Here is a 19,907-nt window from a genome sequence, read left to right as displayed (position 1 = left end):
CAAGCAGCTTGCAATACACGAACACGTCGCATTGAAAGATGGCATACTACCTGATGCTTCCAAACTTCGCGCCGTCGCCAAATTCCCGAAACCCGCGTCCTTGAAAGAACTTCGGAACTTTACCGGGCTCTGCTCCTACTTTAGTCATTTTGTCCGGAATTTCACTTCTATCATTGCTCTGTTGACTCAGCTGCTTCGCGGCGACACACAACTTTTTACTTGGGCCATAGCTTGCGACGATGCTTTTGAAACAATGCGGCGTTTGCTCACTTCGCCTCCCGTACAGCGCCATTTCGACCCCACGAAAGTCCACACCTATGCCAGCAGCGTAGGACTTGGTGCCGTGCTTGCACAGTGAAAAAGTGGCCATGACGAATACGTAGTAGCCTACACAAGCCGAACACTAACGAAAGCGGAATCCAACTACTCCGTTACCGAAAAGGAGTGCCTGGCTATCATCTGGGCCCTTGGAAAATTCCCACCCTGCCTCTACGGCCGCCCCTTCGACGTCGTTACAGATCACCATGCTCTATGTTGGTTATCGACTTTAGAAGATCCGTCTGGCCGCCTCGCACGATGGGCTCTACACTTAGAAGACTTCGACATACGCGTCATTTACAAGTCTGGCCGTAAACACACCGACACGGATGCCCGGTCACCTACACCAAGTGACATGACTTGCATTTCATCATCGAATCGACGTTTTCGTCGCCTGTGCACGTCGACATGGCTGTGGAGCAACACACAGATCCCTGGATTGCGGCACTTATAGATTGCATTTCTGACACTTCAACAACATCTCCCTTCATGCACTCCCCAAGCGTCTCATTTCGAGTTGCAGGATGGTGTTCTCTATGGTCGAAATTACGCTTCTGGTGGCCGCAAATGGTTGTTAGTCGTTCCCCGCGACCTGCGCACAGATGTATGCTCCACTCTCCATTCAGACCCACAATGCGCCCATGCCGGCCTCTTCAAGACTTATGCCTGGCTTCGCTCCCGCTTCTATTGGCATGGCATGTATAATTTTGTGCGAAAGTACATTCGCTTGTGCACAGCGTGCCAACGACGCAAGCTTCCTGTGCCTCGTCATTCTGGTCCTTTGCAGCCCATTCCTTGTCCGTCTCGACCATTCGACCGCATCGGCATCGATCTCTATGGCCCTCTTCCCTGCACAACAGCAGGCAATCGATGCGCCAAACAGTCTCGGATTTGACGGCGTCTATCGCCAATTGCACCACCGGGGAATTAAAACGTTCAACGTGACGATAGGGCGAGCCTTAGTTGCAACCGTAGCTGCAAACAGGAGATGAGAAAGCTCTAGCGCGTACGTCCCAATTAAGGTCACTGGAACCTGGAAAGTACCGCAGCCCTTTTCTCTAAGCCGCCGCGCCGCCGATTGGTCAGTTGCCGTCAGGTGATCACTTTCCACTATAGATGGCGGATCTAAGTCGCGCCGGAGCAGATAAGCAGACAGACATCGCTCGCACACGCGCGTACGATTCATCAACGAGGTCAGATTTTGCATTTTGTATAATTTAATGTATACATGTAACTTTCGTAGACTTAAAACAAAACGAAAGGAAATGCCCGGGTGCTGCACGTTCGGGTACAGCAACCGCCGGGAGTCCGGGAATGCGCTTTTCGCGATACCAGTTAAGCGGAAAGAGTGACAGCAAGCGCCGTGCTATCTCTGGCTGCACCGGATAAAGAGCGACAAGTTCACTCCCACTTGGTGAAGTTGTTGATATCGCAAAGCTGAGAAGCTCCTTGCGGTATTTCATCGAACTCCCGATAAATGCCATAATGTGATGGAAAAGCTTCTTCGCGCATTTGCTTTGAAGACTGCGGTTTGCCATTGAGTAAACAAAGCGAGGAGATGCTCAGAAATATGCAGAACCGAGCAAAATGTGGCTCGAAGAGCGACGGAATACGGGCGGCTGTGTCAAAAATAACAAAGTGTAGTGAGAAAACCACTGCAATAAAGATCGATCGACCTGTCAATGTTGAAAATTAAAATATATATTTTCTCGTGTGTTGTTTAAAACAACACGAACATGACCTGGTTAATTCTGTTTTAGCATCCCTTTTCTTGTAGTGCAGTCAGGGACCGTTTATTTTCGTAGAAATAGATCTGTATGAAACATGCGCGGTTAAGTCAGTAGCCACGTTAGAAAGCGATAATATCCACGCGTATAAACGATTTTGTGGCAGCGCTTGATACCTAGTCATCCGAAAAAAAACAAAATTGTGTGCCACACTAGCATCGGGATCGCTTTGCATTTAGAACGGGTGACACACAGTTGAATGCTTCACTTTCCGAGCGCAGTAGCCGACCGATTTTCCGGACTTCGCTTGGACTGAAAAACCGAGCAGTCCGAAAAACCGAACAGTCCGAAAAACTCCCCCCCCCCCCCCCCCCCCCCCCCAAAGAGAAAAAAATTATGAGGCTTAGAGCGGCTTAAGAAAAATGTCGCACTTTCGCCCAAAAGGCGGAGCATCGATTGCGATAGCCAATTAATAGAGAGCGATACGAAGTAACGATGTTAGTTTTAACGGCCGTATAAAGCTGTAAATATGCGCTTACTAACTAAATAAGCACGGTGTCACGCGCGCACAGGTTACATGAACACATCTCGCTCGATGACCGCGAGCATATTGACCTTCGCGCTGTCTATACTCTCGCTAAAAAAAAGAAAAACCACGGCGCATACGAAGCTAGTGGCACTCGGCGCACGCCCTTTGTACCCATCGCAGATCGCGGGCGCACACTTCGGCCACATAGCAGATCGCTTTCAAGATACAGTGCCTGCGCGGCAACTCCGTCGGCAGCTGCAAGAGCAGAATGCAACTCCCCACCGTCTCCGCCTATATAAAAAAAATGTCACAGTTTTGCCCTAAGGGCGAAGCAATGAATGCGATGGCAACACAGCAATGTCATACGAAGTAAGGTGAGCGGCTTTGGTAGCAATATGAATTGTAGTAAACATGACCTGATTAAGTAAGCAGACCGACATGAAGAGAGACTCGATGACCATGAGAAGGCGCGTGTGAAACGGTGGTGTTGATGAATAGCGCTTCCCGTGGGCAGCGCGTGCGAAGGGACACACCTGTAGTGCTGCACTGCCGATCCGGGCAGCATTGCATGTGTAGCGTGCGTTGGAAAATGTGGCCCGACTATTACTAACTGAATGAACAAGCGTGGTGTGAGCGCGCACAAATAAACATGAATAGATCACACTGAATGACTGCAGACACCGACTGTGAAAACGCTGGCAGCGAGCGCATACGCCGCTGCGGGCGAAGGTACGTGCGGTCTATCGCTTCAACGGAAACTGAGCGGCGAATGCACGGCGCATAAAGGTCAGAGCCGTGTGGATCGAGATAAGAGACGGTGCAGGCGAGTGAGCGACGAGCACGGTTGTTGGCAGAGTAGAAGTGCGACCCCCCCCCGCTCCCCCCGCGCTCCCTCCGGCGCTGGCTTCCCACTTCCTTGCTTGCGCGTGGGTGATTGAGTGCGTTCGCTCTCCGTGGTAGCGCGCGTCCACGCTTCCGCTCGGGCATATGCCGCGCGGCGAAGATTTTATCTATAGGGAACCTCACGGCGACGGCGACGACGACGGCAGAAATCCGGTTGAAGTGTCCAAATAATTGCTATCACAATAAAAGTAGCGTCACGCTTTGAAGAATGCCGCCGCCTCCTCGCACACCCTGTCTGAGGCCGATGCCGCGTCGGTATTGGCTTAATGGCATCACGTGAACCGTCGAGCCCCCGGGCGCTGGCTGCGTTTGTTTACGATCACGCTCCATCGCCATTTTCGCCCGAGAAGCGTCTACCGACTGGCGAGGAGCACGACGATAGCGACGAACACAGTCGGCGATCGTCGAATCTGATCAGCGGTGAAAGATAAACAAGTGCACGTGTTTCAAGCGGTCTAGGCGGCGCAACGGTAGAAAAAGGAGCGCGAAAGAGAGGAGAAACGAGGAGGAGGGAAGGCGGAGGAGGAGAGTGTCGCTACTTTTTATATATAGGGGTTTCATCTCCGCCGCCTTCTCCCCGTGCCCCGCGAGCGAAAGTCCGCGCGCGCCTCCGGCCGCCGTCCTCCCTCGCGTGCGTGAGAATAAATTGCGGTTGCTGGCTGACCCTCGCAAGCTTTCACCCGCACACAGCGTACGGACCGAACAAAAAAAAAAGAAAAAAAAGCAAGTGCAGCTTTTTAGAACGTTTTGTCGGCCAAGGAAGAGCGGGCATGGCCTCGGAGACGAGGGGATAGCGTGCGTTTACTGATCTTGAAGGCTATACAGGGGGGCACTGGAAGCCAAGCCAGCGGAAAATCCAACATGACGACCTCCAAGATCGGGCAGCGTGGCTCGGAGCGAGCGATTTAGTCCGGAAAATCGAACATTGGCTCCTAGATTCGTCCGAAAAATCGCTCGCGAAAATGCATTAGCTCTATGGGAATCCTGCCGGTACATCTATGAAGTCCGGAATATCCAACAAGTCCAAATTTTTGGAGTCCGAAAAATCCGTCGGCTACTGTACTTGTAATTTACATCGTATCTAGCTAAACGAAATGCGGTTTTGTTTGTGGATGTCACAGGGCCCACTGCGGCAGCCATCGTGCTGTTCTTCACTGTAGCAAGCCTAGAAAACCCGAGGAAGAGCTGCTCGTCTTTTCCGCGCAGTGTTGCCTGCGGTCGCTCCGGCGGTTGCGGTACTTTCAAAGTTCGAGGTTCCAGTGACTTAAGCAGTGCCACGCACGGCGCCGACGCGGCGTCAGCCTTGCAAGGCGGCTCGACGGCAAAGTGCGGTTTCTGCCGAGGCTCGCGGCTTCAAGGTTAATTGGCGATTCATCGGCGGACGTTAACTACTCCGGAAACGCAGCTAGTAGCTTGTTTGAAGCGCAGCATGACGTGGTTTTAATAACTGCGTGCCGCCAATGTGTCCATCATTTCTTTTTCTGGATATTACCGATGACATCTGGGAAAACTAGCAATATACGAAATGATATCAATTTGTGTCTGTGTGTGTCGCATGCACACAAGTGAATTTTTTTCTCCACGAGATCTGCAATAGATGGAAATGTTTACAAAGCTTCTCGTGAGAACATAAGAATTATTCAGGTAATTGAATGTACCTCCCTGCACCTGCGAGCCGGACTCACTAGTCTGGCTGTACCTTCAAGCACTCCTGGTTGTGGGGATCGAGGTGCCTTCCCGCGCCTCGTCCCCCAGCTCGCGCGTGGCGCTTAGCTCGATCCCCGGGAACCGCCGCCGTAACGGCAACATGGCGGACATGGCGAGCGCGCCGGACTTACTTTCCCGCGCAAACCGTGCTTCTTCCCCCCGGGATTGGACTTGCCCCGCGAGACACGTCACCGGGACGCGCCCTGATTGGCCTCCCGCGCGGCGGCCCCCGGGCACCCTCTCCACCCGAGCTCTCGTCCGCTGAGCGCTTCCTCGCCGCGGCAGAGGCTCACAGGCTCGCAACGAGGTGGTTACATGAGACCTTTGTTCTCGCGACCCCTCGTTATCGCGCTTGGCGGACCGCTACCCGGTTAGCCCTAGCGCAGCGGGCGCGCGTACTCGATCGGTCTTGCGGCGAGCCTTGGCCCGTAAGCGCCGTGACTGTAGCACTGAGCTGTACCTTGGGTGAATAAACCCGTGTTTGTTGGCGATCTGACTCCGGAGCCTTCTCTGCGCCGTGTCGGAGAGTCGACGAACCCTGCCGTAGCGCCTTTGTGCGTTGCGGAGTGGAGGAGCGTCGTGCCCTTTCCTGACCGTCGCTCGTAAGGTAAGCCTTGTGCAAACCCATCTCCACATGGTCTATCCTCTAAACTCCTCACTCAATACCATGGTCCCTACTGCATCGTACAACAGACGACACCAGTCAACTACGTCCTCAAGCCGCTAACGCCATCTACTGACTTGAGGCGTCGTGGACGCGAGACAGTGCACGTCCAGAGGCTCAAACCCCATTACGACCCCCTTGTCCTCTCCTCTCCTTGAGTCGCCAGGATGGCTCCTTCTTCTCCAGGGGGCAGTAATATGTAAAGCGGTTTATTGACGACTCACAAACGCGACCATCTCAGTCGAGCATCAGACACCGAGAGCGCGAGCCCCTCTTCGTCGGCAGGCCAATGATGATAGTGCATCCATAGGGCGCGCCAGTCTTCGCTACAGTACTAATAATAGTTAGGTAATTGCTGTGTAATAGCTAGCACCCTAAGGCTTGTGTGCTTGGCTGATCAGTGTCAGGAAATTATGGTCACGCTCAGAATTAAATGCAGATCCCGTATTGAGAAATTAATCACGTTATCGTATGCGGTTACAAAAGTTTAATCCGACAAAAGCTTTTTGTTTTTTGTGCACCAATAACGATGTTTTGGGACAAGCCTAACACTCAATGTCCCAGCATTTTTGTGGTGGCACAGTGCCTGTCAGCAAACCAGCATGGACCATGGCGCCAGATATTTTCAGGAAATTCGAGAGATAGGTAGGAGGGTGTGTGCTACAATCTAAACTGTGCGTGTTCCTTTTCTCTTGGTTCAACTTTTTCTGCTGGTTAAAAGGATTTGGCCTTCAGTGTTGCGGTACTTCTTGCAGGAATAATCTTCCAGAAGAGTTAATCATGATATTCGTGTAATTCTGGGTCCTATCCCTGCAAACATTTTTGTGTGGCAGTGAAGGAAAAGCTTACAGGGGTGGAGTGTATCTGTTGCTGCTACAGGTCGGGGTTTAACACTGCTGTGAGTGCTGTCAAACAGAAAGTGCTTGCTTTTTGTTTTGATTTCCCGAAGTAGATACTGAATCGGCATAGCTTTCCATTCACAATGGCAGATGTGACAAGATGAAATTTGCAGGCATAAGACCAGCTCAGCTGGCAGGTAATTTGAGATTGCCAAGAGATGCCTTTGCCCGTCAGTGGATGAGAATGATGATTCATTTACCAAAACGGCAAAGAGTAAAGCAAAAAAAAAAGTAAGTTTAACCCGAGAGTGCTGTATTTGCGTATTGTTTTAGTATAAGGGTCATAGTAAGATGTCACTTTTCTGACCTGTTTCTCCAAAGGGTCACGTGTGCCTGTCTGTGAGTTTAGCTCCAACATGACCACACAGTTCTTGCTTGCAGCTAGCAGTTTGGCTTGATGCTCTGTTGGTGCAGTGTAGGAAGCATGAATTTAGCGTGTTTATTGTGCACAGGTTTGCCATCACGGTGTGGTACCTGGATGCAGAAGAACGACAAAATGCACTGCGCAGGTTCCAGAGAGAACGTAAGCCAAAGCCACATTTTGCCATAACTCTTGCCACATGGTGTGGGAACCCACACCAGCGCTGGTGTGTGTTCGCCTTCTTGTCTTTCGTCTTTTCGCGCTGTTCCCCTGTCGAGTGTTTTCGAACTTCGCACCAACACCCGAGTGCTGGTACGTCAGTGTGATGTCACAGTTTTTGTACTACACAATGGTTGTTAGCCAAGCTTGTGGGTACTAAAACTTAACGCGACATACAGCACAAAAACGAGACAAAAGAACAAGAAAATTGCACAGGGGACACAGTGTCCGTGTTGTCGGTTTCTTTAATTTTTTTTTTTTTGCCTTGTTTTTCTGCTGTTTGCCGCATTATATCTTTTTGTATCTGGGCCACCGTGGCTCAATTAGAAATCTTGAAACTTGATCAGTTCAGACTTTTGGCTTTTTTGAGCATGCAATTTGGTCTACCTTTAGCTATAACAAATGAACTATGCCTGGGCAAATGCCATCACAATTGATGAGGCAAGCTGGCGCGGGAACGTCACATGGTGGCGGCTTCTTAGTAGGCCTCTTCTGTGGATTATAGACAGGTGATTTACTGATACAGCTCACTCTTTAGTGTCCCTTTACGAAGTTTTAGTAATAAACTAAATACGCCATGAAAAAGGCTGAACAATGCTTGAAATTGTTAATTGAACAATGCCTTGTCAATTCAACTTATAGTATCAGAAACAGAAAAAGGCATCTCAAATCGAAGTGTTATGAACGGGGTTGACATTTCAACTTCCATGCAGAAGCCTTGTTGAACAACGCTTACTAAGACAAATTATAAAAAAATGACATTGTGCCTCGTAAACTATGGAACGTTTGTAACAGGATATGCAACTTCAAAGCCTAAAAATACAATACCTCTGGAAATTCATTTTTTTTACTGCTTTGTTGCAGGAAAAGAATCCTTTAAGTTTAATGAACATTTTTTAACGGGAAGCAACAGCACTGAGCACAGGTCCCATTATAACAGAAAAACAGTTGGCAACTGTTAATCTCACTCCCTCTAGCGAATTGGGTCCCAGCTATAAATGCATCCAGTTACAGTGCTGCTGCATCAGATAACCTACAGTCAGCTTAATTAATTCAGCCCATCATGCACACATGCTCCAATGAGACCAGTTGATCCAGAACCCAGGATGACACCCTCTAAGAGGTCGATTGTGAGCAATGTCGCTCTGTGTGGTGGCTTCCTATTGCATGGACTGCCATTACTGCAGCCGACCCTAATTTGCAAGTTTACTTGAAGAGTGTGTTCAAGTACGATGGTCGTCCCTGCCTTAAATCCTGGTGAAGGTTTGGGGAATACATGGACCCCAGGGCACCCCAGCCGCTGGCCCAATGTGTGATGCGACAGTCGGGATTGGATAAGGCAATAGCAGAGTTAACATGGGCTGTAACCCAAATGTGGAAGTGAGTAATGCTGGGCTAAACATGGATCGTGATAGTGAACAGCACAGAAAACAGACAAACAAGGAGTACACACTGCAAAGCGTTGATAGCAACAGGAGGGCTTTATTGTCAGCAGAACAATACGTACGTATGAAAACTTGGAGTCTTTTGGAACATTCTGAGATGGTAACCCAAATTTTTTTCGTAGGGATTCATGCACATGAGGCTCAACCAAGCAATTGTCAATCGAAGACTTGACGCTCATTCGGTGCGTAAGGGATGCAGCAGTACAGCTTGTTGAATCACCGACACAGCAAAGAGAAGACTGCACAACCAGAGTGTCAGTGAAAGCAGGTATATAAACTGGGCTTGTGCGAATACAGTCCATGCTCGTTACAACGGATCCGGATACAACATACTTTCGGATATAACAGACCATTCTTCTCACTAAGTTTGGTCTTCTTATATGAACAGTGCTCCCACTCCTGCGCCAAATGCGCCAGATTGTGCCATACGAGATTTCCTGCGCCATCCTGATAAAAATACATGATTTTGTGCCAAAGTGCGCCAAAATTAACGCCTGCGCATTACGTGTGTTGCTGCAGTGGCCCGCAGACGTGTGTAGCACACATGACTAGAGCGGCTTCATAATTTGAATGGAAACCGATAATTCGGGCGGGCTGGATGGGGACCGCCTAAAAGTCCAAGTAATTGGGAGTCGGAAATAGCCAAATTCGCCATAAAATACCTGAATTTATTCTGCCTGTGGCTAAAAGGCATTATTCTCGGTTGACCACTTTCGGGGATACGTTCACTTTCAGGGGATTTCGCGTCACTAGCGTCAGCATCGGCATATTTGGTAGTGCCAGGAACGGTATCATCCGTCGATGATCCGCTATCAACCAGTGCTAGTCGCGCAAAATGTCGCGAAAGTGAAAGCATCCCAGAAAGGGATCGTCTAAAAATAAAGCCAAAGTTTGTCAACGCGGTCCTGCGCGCACATACGCTTGCCTACGATTTGGTCAGTCCGTATCTCTACCATTGTTATGCTGTCACCACAAATAGACGAAAGTACAATTAATGCATGCACCAAATCTTCAACTTTTGGCAATAGGACCACAATTTTGTAGTGATGCCTTTTCCGCTGCCACTCCTTGCGCTTCGTCAGTGGTATAAGAGCAGCGCGCTGCCTGCATTATATGGTATCAGTCGGCAGAGATTGGTGGATGGATGATAAGGGCGGCATATAGAATTGAGCGGATTGCATCGCTACAAGATCGCCGCGCAGAAGTCGACTGTGCTATCATAGCCGAATGACGGTGTTTTTTTTTTTTTTTTTTTTGAAACAGTTACTGTCATCATCGGCGGGGACATCAACGGTGTAGTAGGCGCCGCTTACACAACTTAAATCGCCACGACCGTATCGCTAGTTAACACGTCAATGAATAAACGCTGGACGCACAGAGCCAACCCGAATGCACTCCCGAATGGTTTGCCGGAGTTCGCTTGCCCGACGGTTTGGGTTGGCAAGCTTTAACTAGTCTTCGCTAGTTTCGGTTTCCAGGAGGTGTCGGCATCATGGCTGACCACCATGCTGCGGTGATGCCAGCGACGTATCAACGCCAAAATATTGCCATTTCCACTCAACTCGGCGGTCAAATTAGCACGCAGTTGTGCAGGCAGAGTCCGAATTATAAAGAATGGTGTACCTTAAGGTGTCTGAAATTTCGGTCGTACTTTAACTTTATGGGCCAGTGATGGTGCCTCAAAGTAGTCCGAATAATCGAGCTTGTTTGAATTGCTAATGTCGAAATAATCGGTCGATTCCAGTTGTGAATCGGCCAGTTGCTGAACAGAGGCTTCAGCTTTACGAGGAAAAACAGACCGTTGAAAAGTATCTGGTGTCATCTGAAACAATGACTAAGCGTTACGAGGGACTCATCAAGGCTGGCCTGGCTCAGAAAAGCATTGATGACATTGAGTCTCGCCAAGTGTTTCTGACTGATGCTAGAGCCTTGCTGAAAACATAACAAAGTGTCAGCTGTCAGTGAAAAAATCATACGATGTAAAAAGCAACATCTGAGCAGCTTCACTCAACTTGAAATAAACTAATTACAGCACACTGTGTGAACAGGTTTGTCGTCTTCATTTAAATAAAGGGAAACTCATGTATTTAGAGGCAGAGCAACATTGTTTTACAGCAACCAAATACTTTCTGGAATAACGCTTGTCAATTTTAAGTGTTTCAAATAGCTTAGGACGCGTCCAGCAGCTGGCATGTATTAGCTCCAAAGTGCGAAATCTGTATCTGGATGCTCCAAACTGCTCCAAAATTAAGATTTTCCTGCTCCGAAAATTTCTCCATATCTCAGTTCGTCAGTGGCACCACTGTATTAACAATGCATCAAGTTTCATTTTTAATGGAGCCAACTATTAGAGACTGTCAGCTACAACAAAGAAAATTTGGGCAAGTATTGTCTACATGTGGCATATGCAGTAAAATCTCGTTAATTCGCAATTTTGGATAATTTGAAGTAGCCGCCGCAGTCCGTCCAACAATCTATTGTAAGCATTATGGAATTTATCATGCTAATTCGCACTGAAATCCACATTGCCGCCAATAATTCAAACTCTGCACCATCGTAAATGGGGAGAGTGCTAGTCCACGGGAGCACGTTGGTCACACTGGTGTCGCCGTGCGGGCCGCGCAGCTTTCTGCGCACCCGCGCTGCTTTGCCACCGGTCTCGGACAGCTGTTCAAAGCAGCAATCGGGTTGGGGATCACAAGGTTCTGCGCATGCTACAGAGAGAGCCTCCGAAAAGCCGTCCCCTCTATATTTCGACGCACACGCCGTCGGCTGCTTCTTCGTAGCATGCGCACTACGATCCTCAACCCGCGCGCCAATTTGAATGGCTGTCTGCAACCGGCGGTAAAGCGGCGCGGATGGAGCAAGAGCCATCTCAATGTCGGGCACATCAGACTTCGTTGGCCGCGTCCGGTTACATTGGCTGCGCCTGTGCATTGAGCTATAGACGTTGTTGTTCTTGCCATCCTGACGTGCTGTAGTTCATGCACTCGCACTATGTCGAACTTAGCCGAGCGATCTTTTGTGACTTTCATTAGTTCGAATTTTGTATAATTTTACCTTTCGTAGCATCCCCATGGAATTCCAATTAATGAACTTTTGTTGTACAGAGAATACTGTACAACAGACTTTGATGCGAGATGTATGTGTGCAGCAGCACACTGCACGCAACTTTGTCTGGCTATTTGTGAAAGTGCGAAAATGCAATTTTTCTTAAGGGGATCATGATATGGTTGTGTATTCTCATTTTATTATTGCAACTGAGAGTAAAGGGCCTGTAGTGCCTGCATCTGCTGCAACTACGATGCCTGGAGGTGCTCACAGCAAGAACAACGTAGGAAATAAAGATGGTAGTGGGGCATAGGCTCCAGTGATCATTTCTGCACCATACGTGTCGGTCGTATTTCCTTTCGTGCTCCACAGTGGGGACCTAGCACTAAAACATGACTGAACCTAACAACAATGCTGCACTCCAAGCCCTCGCCGCATCAGGCCCATCAACCGAGTCAAGTCCTCAACGCACTGATATCACAGAGGTGCGGTTTCAGCTACCACCCTTTTGGACGCAGAATCCCCAGGTGTGGTTTCTACAGGCCAAAATGCAATTCCACCTGCACCAGATCACTTCGCAGACACAGTAGTACTACAAAGTGATCTCGTCTCTATCACCGGAAGTAGTCAACGACCTCACCGACATCCTCACCCAGTCTTTGGGTGAAAACCCGTAAGAGCACCTCAAGGAAAAGATCCTAATGCACACCTTACCTTCGGAATGCTTTCGCCTCCAACAACTCGTGACCACCGAAGAACTTGGTGATAGACGCCCCTCCCAAATGCTGCACCGGATGCGGCAGCTTGTCGGGATATGGTGGGGATTGCCCACGGCCCTCTGCCTCGATACACCGAGCCCCGCGGTTGGCGCATGCCTGCGCATCAACCGCGGTCCGTACAAGCTCGAGGAAACAAAAGACGACAACCACATGTACACTCGGAAAGCATTTATTACGACTGCAACTAACACTTCGAGCGGGCCAGCTAGCTATAGTTGACATCGCTGAGGGTTCCCTCTAAGAGAATAATACACTAGGTAAAGAAGGGCTTCCAACTTACCAACTGGGGAATAGGGGGGGGGGGGGGGGGGCAGGGGGGCTGCGGCGTTTGCCGCGGCAACAACGCGGTTGACTAACCACGGGCGGGAATACGGGAGCGGCGGCGGAGACTTCCGCCGTCGCCGCTTGCTGGAGACCAAAGAGACCCGGGCAATGTCTGCGGGATCTCACGTGACCCACCCGGTGGCGCTGCTAGCGCTTGCAATTCCCGTGCGCCGCCCGCAGAAGGAACGTTTCCCCTCTCCCAACTCTCCCTGGCGCACATGCGTCTGCCGCGACGTTCGCTGCGCGTGCGGCGGTCATTGGACCTGAGGGTTCCCACATCCCTCCACCCTTAAATATTGCCCTACGGCGGAAAAATCGCTGTAACGACGGCATTGACAAAGTATCCAGGCAGATGCGATGGTAAACTCCGGCAGGAAATGCCCGAATCCATGTTGATAGGCAGCACAGTCCTGTGTGGCGGCCGCCCACATGTGGCAGCCGTCACAGGGGTTGACGATGACGGGGGCTGAAGATAGCTTGCCCTCAAGATGCGCGCCGCAATGTCCACCCGGGAACAGCGGGTCAGGACTTTCTCGAAGTGGCGCTCGTGCCGGCTCGGTGAACCTCGCACCGACGCATCCTCGTGGCAGTGTATGATGGTGGGCCTCCCTCATTGTGGCTGCCATGTGCTGCTGCATCGGGCCGCGAACAGGGAGGGGCCGAGACAGCAGGCAGGGACGTAGACCATGGCAGCAATAGCAAGTCGAGGCAGCGTCACTCGTTCTGCAAAGTCGCTCAAGTGCACTCCACAAACACTTAGAATTAAGGCAGTAGAGGCCGCCGCAGCGTCGGCCGTCTGACACGATGCTGAACCACCCGTCTACCGCATAGCTTTATGCGGCAACGAGGAAAAAAAACAATCCAGTTCGTTTGAATGAAGTTATTCGCTTCGACCGAATTTTTCCGGTCCGATACAGCGCGAACGTGGGCGATGCTCGTATGAACAAAGCGCTCTCTGGTCCCCCGAGATTTCGGTTATTCCGCCCGCAAAATATTGAGTTCATCTGAACAAAATGAGCTTTCTATTTCGAACGAGGTTTCTCCGCTCAGGCGAGTATAGTAGAACTAGCGAATCCGGTTGCACCCGCTAAATGTTACGGCATGGTCGACTTCGAACATGCGACCGGCAGCTCCGTAGAGCCTTAGGCCTAGTCGCGTCCATGACGGATACCAATGCCACAAAAGACCCATGAAGGGTTCCAATGAGCCGCCGCGAGGAGATGCAGGCCTAGCTAAGTGGTCCCCGCTCGCTGCTGAACTCGCAGCTTCCGAGCAGACTCCTGGGACTGCGCCCCGCTGACGTGCTAGCCAGTGTTTCTGGCGCCCAGCTCCCAGAGCCAAAGATACAGAAAGGAGGCTATTTACATATGTACAGGGAAAATCGACCACCGCGTCGGCTGCTGCACTCACTCGCTTCGGGCGTACTCTTAGAAGAAAACTCGCTGCAAATCTCAGCGTCTACACGAGTTCGGTGACACTAGTGCAGCGTTAACTCACACTCAAGAAAGCACATGCCCAATCTAGCTAGCAAGCACGCCTTCGGTTGAGGCCTAACGCTGGTCCGGACAAAGCCTTCAGGCTTCCTCGCATCCGAACAGATCGTCGTCCCGTTTTCCAAGAGCTTGCCCCACGTTGGGAACGCCAAATGTCGGGATATGGTGGGGATTGCCCACGGCCCTCTGCCTTGACACACCGAGCCCCGCGGTTGGCGCATGCCTGCGCATCAACCGCGGTCCGGTACAAGCTCGAGGAAGTTATTAATAGACTACAACCACGTGTACACTCGGAAAGCATTTATTACGACTGCAACTATCACTTCGAGCAGGCCAGCTAGCTATAGTTGACATCGCTGAGGGTTCCCTCGAAGAGAATAATACACTAGGTAAAGAAGGGCTTCCGACTTAGCAACTAGGGAATACGAGGGGGGCCGTGGCGTTTGCCACGGCAACAACGCGGTTGACTAACCACGTGCGGGAATACGGGAGCGGCAGCGGAGACTTCCGCCGCCGCCGCTTGCTCGAAACCAAAGAGACCCGGGCGATGTCCGCGGGATCTCACGTGACCCACCTGGTGGCGCTGCTAGCGCTTGCGAATCCCGTGTGCCGCCCGCGATAGGAACGTTTCCCCTCTCCCAACTCTCCCTGGCGCGCATGCGTCTGCCGCGACGTTCGCTGCGTGTGCGGCTGTCATGGGACCCGAGGGTTCCCACAAGCGCTTTGGCAAAAGTAATGTCAACACCCGCAAGGAACTTTTCCTGCAGCACATTCCCCAACCTATTCGCCTCGCCCTTTCTGCTGCTGGTGACACGACACTAGACCCCCTGGCTGAGCTTGCCGATAAGGGCCGCTATCTTGTACAAGTTCGAAAAGCTGACGTTTGGTTTTGTCTCGCACAATTTGGGGGGGGCAGGCCGTACCGATATCGCAGCCCAGGTTGCTTCTCGTGAAGCGAAACCAAACGTCTGCTTCTCGAAGGCGTACAAGATAGCGGCCAAGATCCACGAGGCTGCCACTCCTTCGGTTTCTGTCGTCGCGACTATCCCTGATCCCTCAGCGGTCGCCCAGCTCAAAGCGTGCATTGACAACGTCACAGCTTCCGTTGCGTCACTTCATGAGCCCAGACGACATCAGCGCTCTTCAAGTCCGTGTGCTTTGTTGTCTTCTCCCGAAGCATGGCCGAACACCCCTCAGTTTCAGCGAACCCGTTGGTATCACCTGCGTTCTGCACATCGTTCTAGGAAGTGCACGCTACCTTGTACCTGGTCGGGAAACGACAGGAGCGATCACTGACGGCCACACGTGACCTCTCCCCTCGAGCCGTCCACCCGCTCGCAATTGCGGACGAGATTGCGGGCATACGTTTCCTTATCAACATGGGCACCCAGGTTAGTGTAGTGCCCCATCACGAAATGATCATCATTTGAAGCCTTGTGGACAGCCTCTCCGCACTGATTATGCCGCACATTCCACTAGATTTTCATAATTGCTGACGTCTTTTGTCCCACCATCAGTTCGGATTTCCTGTCCTTCTACAACCTTGACATGAGCATGCGGCACCAACGGCTCATTGATGGCACTACTTGTCTGTTCATCGTTGGATTTCTATCGAGAATTGCCCCACTGGCATTTGCATGCTTGTGTCGCCAAGTCCTTACCAGAGAATTTTGGTCGAGTTCCCCGAGGTCACAAAACCTTTTAATTTGAACAAACCTCCTAACCTCACGGTTACTCAGCGCATCATCACACATGGTCCCCCAGTTTCTTCCCATCCCTGCTGCTTGTTCGGCAAGTGTCTCGCTGTCGCTAAACGGGAGTTTGAAAACATGCTGCAACTTAGCATCCAGTGCTTGGGCATCGCCGCTGCATTTGGTACCAGAAAAGGACCCGAATGACTGGTGTCCGTGTGGAGACTACTGTGCTCTCAATGCTCAAACGGTATTTGACAGCTACCCACCAGTGGCGTACCGACGGGGGTGTTCTAACCCCCTCCCCTCATGCATCGAGCCCCACCAGTCCAACGTGTACCTTCAGCCTTCAGTGCTCTGTTCACGTTGTCATTACTATTTAGGAGGTTAATAAGTGCTGAATGAGCAGTCGAGAAGTCGTTTCCAAGAATCACTTTGTATGCCTAATGTCACGTACGCATTTGTACCGCTGTGGACCAAAGGGCGTTGGTTGGTGAAGAAGAGGCTGAAGTGTCTCAGCACTCCGTTGATGGTGTTACCCTGGATGCAGATCTACAACCTTCTAACTGTATATATTGTAAATACATATATTTTCTCCCCGTAACAATACGATCACGGCTAATACGAATTTTTCTGTGGTCCTGGCCGAGCCCCATTACATTGCAACGTGCTAGAGAACGGTTGTTACGAATTGATTTTTTGACCCGCGTCGGTCATAAACGCCGCCCCACGGACGGTCGCGAAAAAGAACAGCGCACAGTCACGCGCTTTCTCCCTTTCTCTTTTGGTGCGGAGGCGTAAACGCAGCGCCAGACAACGCGGAGGCCGTGACTGGGCGTGAATAGCTTGAAGTGGTGGCGCTTTTGTTGCTTTTGTGCCTTTCCTTTTGTGCTTTTCCCCACGCAGGCATGGGAAAGCGCGGCCGCTGCAGCGAGCGAAGGTTCGTGCGGTCTATCGCTTCAACGGAAACTGAGCGGCGTAAGCACAGCGCATACAAAGGTCAGAGCCGTGTGGAGATCGCTTTCAAGATACGGTGCGCGCAACAACACTGACAGCCGGCACAGGCGCAAAGTACAAGAACGCATTTGTTGGCAGAGTAAAAGCCGCCCTCCCTCCCTCCAGCGCTGCCTTCCCGCTTTGCTCCTTTCGCGTGAGAGATTGCGTCGCCAGTTACCCTTGCGCCCCGTTGCAAGATACGCATTTGGTGCCGCAGCACAGTGTCGCCTCCCCCTCTCTCCCTCCCATACCCCCAAGGCCTTTCCCGCGACGGAAGTCGCGTTTGCTATCCTCTGTGCATTCGCTCTCCGTGAAGGCGCGCGTCCCCCACGCGCTTTCACTCGCACATACGGTGCGCGGCGACGATTTTATCGCCCTTGGACTCATGCTCCACATCTCATGCTTCTCCGCATTGCCCTCATTGATCTCTTCTCCATCGGTGGGTGCACCGCGTTGAGAAGCGTGCTCGCTACCGCCCTTGTGCGGAAGCCGCATTATAACCGATATTTCGTCTCACGCGGCTGCACTGTAAGCGGTATGCGTATACATGGAGTTCTATGGGAGGGTAAACGGTGTGGGAATCCTCGGATCCCATAACCTCCGCACGGGCAGCGAATGTCGCGTCAAGCGCATGCGTGCCAGGGAGAGTTGGGAGAGGGGAAACTTTCCTTCCGCGGGCGGCGCGCGGGAATCGCAAGCGCTATCAGCGCCACCGGGTGGGTCACGTGAGATCCCGCTGATATCGCCCGGGTCTTTTTGGTCCCCAGCAAGCGGCGTTGGCGGAAGTCTCCGCCGCCGCTCCCGATTCCCGCACGTGGTTAGTCAACCGCGTTCTTGCCGCGGCAAATGCCACGGCCCCCCCCCCCCCCCGTATTCCCCAGTTGGTAAGTCCGAAGCCCTTCTTTACCTAGTGTATTATTCTCTTCGAGGGAACCCTCAGCGATGTCAACTATAGCTAGCTGGCCTGCTCGAAGTGTTAGTTGCAGTCGTAATAAATGCTTTCCGAGTGTACACGTGGTTGTCGTCTTTTGTTTCCTCGAGCTTGTACCGGACCGCGGTTGATGCGCAGGCATGCGCCAACCGCGGGGCTCGGTGTGTCGAGGCAGAGGGCCGTCGGCAATCCCCCCCATATCCCGACAACGGGAGTCATAAAAGGCCGTGTTGTAGCCAGTTCTGCACTATAAGCGGTGACGTTATAAGTGGTCTATACTGTAAATGCTGTTTACGTGCGTGTGCCTGAGTGAGTTCACCTCTGACTCTTTAATTTAGCTACCTTAAACTTCCGAGCAAGCGCCCCCCCCTGTGCAAGAGCCCCCCCCCCCCCCCCCCCCGCTCCGCACCAACACTGGCCTGCCACATCCAGGCAACAAAAAACAAAAATAATGGCAAATTCAGCAAATCGCACCGGTGCGCATCGGGATGCCCCAATGAGCCATTTCATCAAATCATGGTCGCACCCGGTGCCCCTGAAGTCCCTAGATATTTTTTTTCTAGGCACTTTAGGCGCCCCAGTGGGCACACGTGCGCATCGGGGCGAACTACGGCTAGCAGTCTGTAGTTCACGGACCGACGGCGAGATCTGCCTCTCACACGGCACAGGATTTCCCTGCAGCACAGCGACATGACCACTCAGCGACATAGGAGTGGTCGCGGCTACGCTTTGGCATTGCCGCTGCTAATTACTCGCCACCGATATCGTCGCTAGGCCTTTTCCAGTTCATTTCGACTCTGTAGCAGACGGCGCTTCAGAACGAACCGCCAACGCTCCCAAGCAGCAATGTTTTGTCACCATCGTTGCCACTTTACCCTCTCCTTGCAATAATTTCACACGATGAAGAAAACATGCTGATATTTGCGGTGCCATCATCTGCGATGCGAGCATGGCCGAGCCGCAGTTCACTGTCCGCCGTCGGTAGCCATGCACTGCAGCTGAGCTTGACTTGTATCGGAACTCTCATTAGTGCTAAACATTTCACCGTGGACATGTTTATTAATAAAGTGAACATTACGCGTCACTTTACTCTAGCGGGCATAATTTTGCCTGGAATAGAAGCTGCATAACCAATGTTCGTTTTGCCGGTCGTGGCGACGCGTTGGTGCCGCGTCAGTGCGCTCTTTCTGTAGTTCTTTCGGTGGTTTTGAGAGAAATAAATACCACTAACAAATCTTTGGCTTAATAAAGTTCATGTTCAATAAAATTTTAATGCCATTCCCACTGTGCTTCTTCTTTTTTTTTTGGCAGGAAAATTTTGTCGTTACCATCTTGAATTTTGGTGCCATTCCGGGATAGCGCCTCCCCCCTAACTTTGCCGGTAATTTCTACTTGCTTGAGGGGGGACGCTTGCTCGTAATTTTACGGTAGTTTTAATTGTGTTTAAATGATACAAATTTTGGCTTATATGAATATCTTTCGTGACCTCGTGAGATTCAAATCATCCAGATTCCACTGTAGTTGATAGCGCCACTCCGGATGACCACGAGCGTCACTTGCATGAACTTTTACAGTGCCTTCAACAATATTGCCTCGTCGTGAAACCACAGACATGTGTTTTTAGAACCTCCGAGCTAGATTTCTTGGGCCATCGTGTTTCGGCACTCCTTTTGTTGCCATCCCACATCGAGGCTGTCAGTTATTTCCTGGTGCCCAACACTCTTCGACAGCTTCGTGAGTTCTTGGGCCTCATCAATTTTTCATACCATTTTATTCCACACTGCGCAGCTTTACTGCAGCTGATGACCGACCTATTGAAAGCATCACGGAGCCAGTCTTCGACAATACGATGGTCACTTCAGGCTCTGTC

General features: G+C 51.2%; 1 protein-coding gene across 4 annotated transcripts in view; it reads left to right on the top strand.

Moving 5' to 3' along the window:
- Positions 1-19,907, top strand: part of LOC119458689 (egl nine homolog 1) — a 138,482-nt gene that overhangs the window by 99,854 nt on the left and 18,721 nt on the right. For 3 of the 4 annotated variants that reach the window (XM_049671374.1, XM_037720551.2, XM_037720549.2), the window contains one exon: positions 7,200-7,270. In XM_049671374.1, coding sequence (XP_049527331.1) covers positions 7,200-7,270 — 71 coding nt within the window. Of the gene's footprint in view, positions 1-7,199; positions 7,271-8,894; positions 9,041-19,907 lie in introns of all 4 variants that reach the window. The other variant, XR_007468109.1, reaches the window with a different exon arrangement.

This window comes from Dermacentor silvarum, chromosome 7, assembly GCF_013339745.2.
Source record: "Dermacentor silvarum isolate Dsil-2018 chromosome 7, BIME_Dsil_1.4, whole genome shotgun sequence".
NCBI classification, from domain to species: Eukaryota; Metazoa; Arthropoda; class Arachnida; order Ixodida; family Ixodidae; genus Dermacentor; species Dermacentor silvarum.
This window is presented reverse-complemented; position numbering and strand designations above follow the sequence as displayed.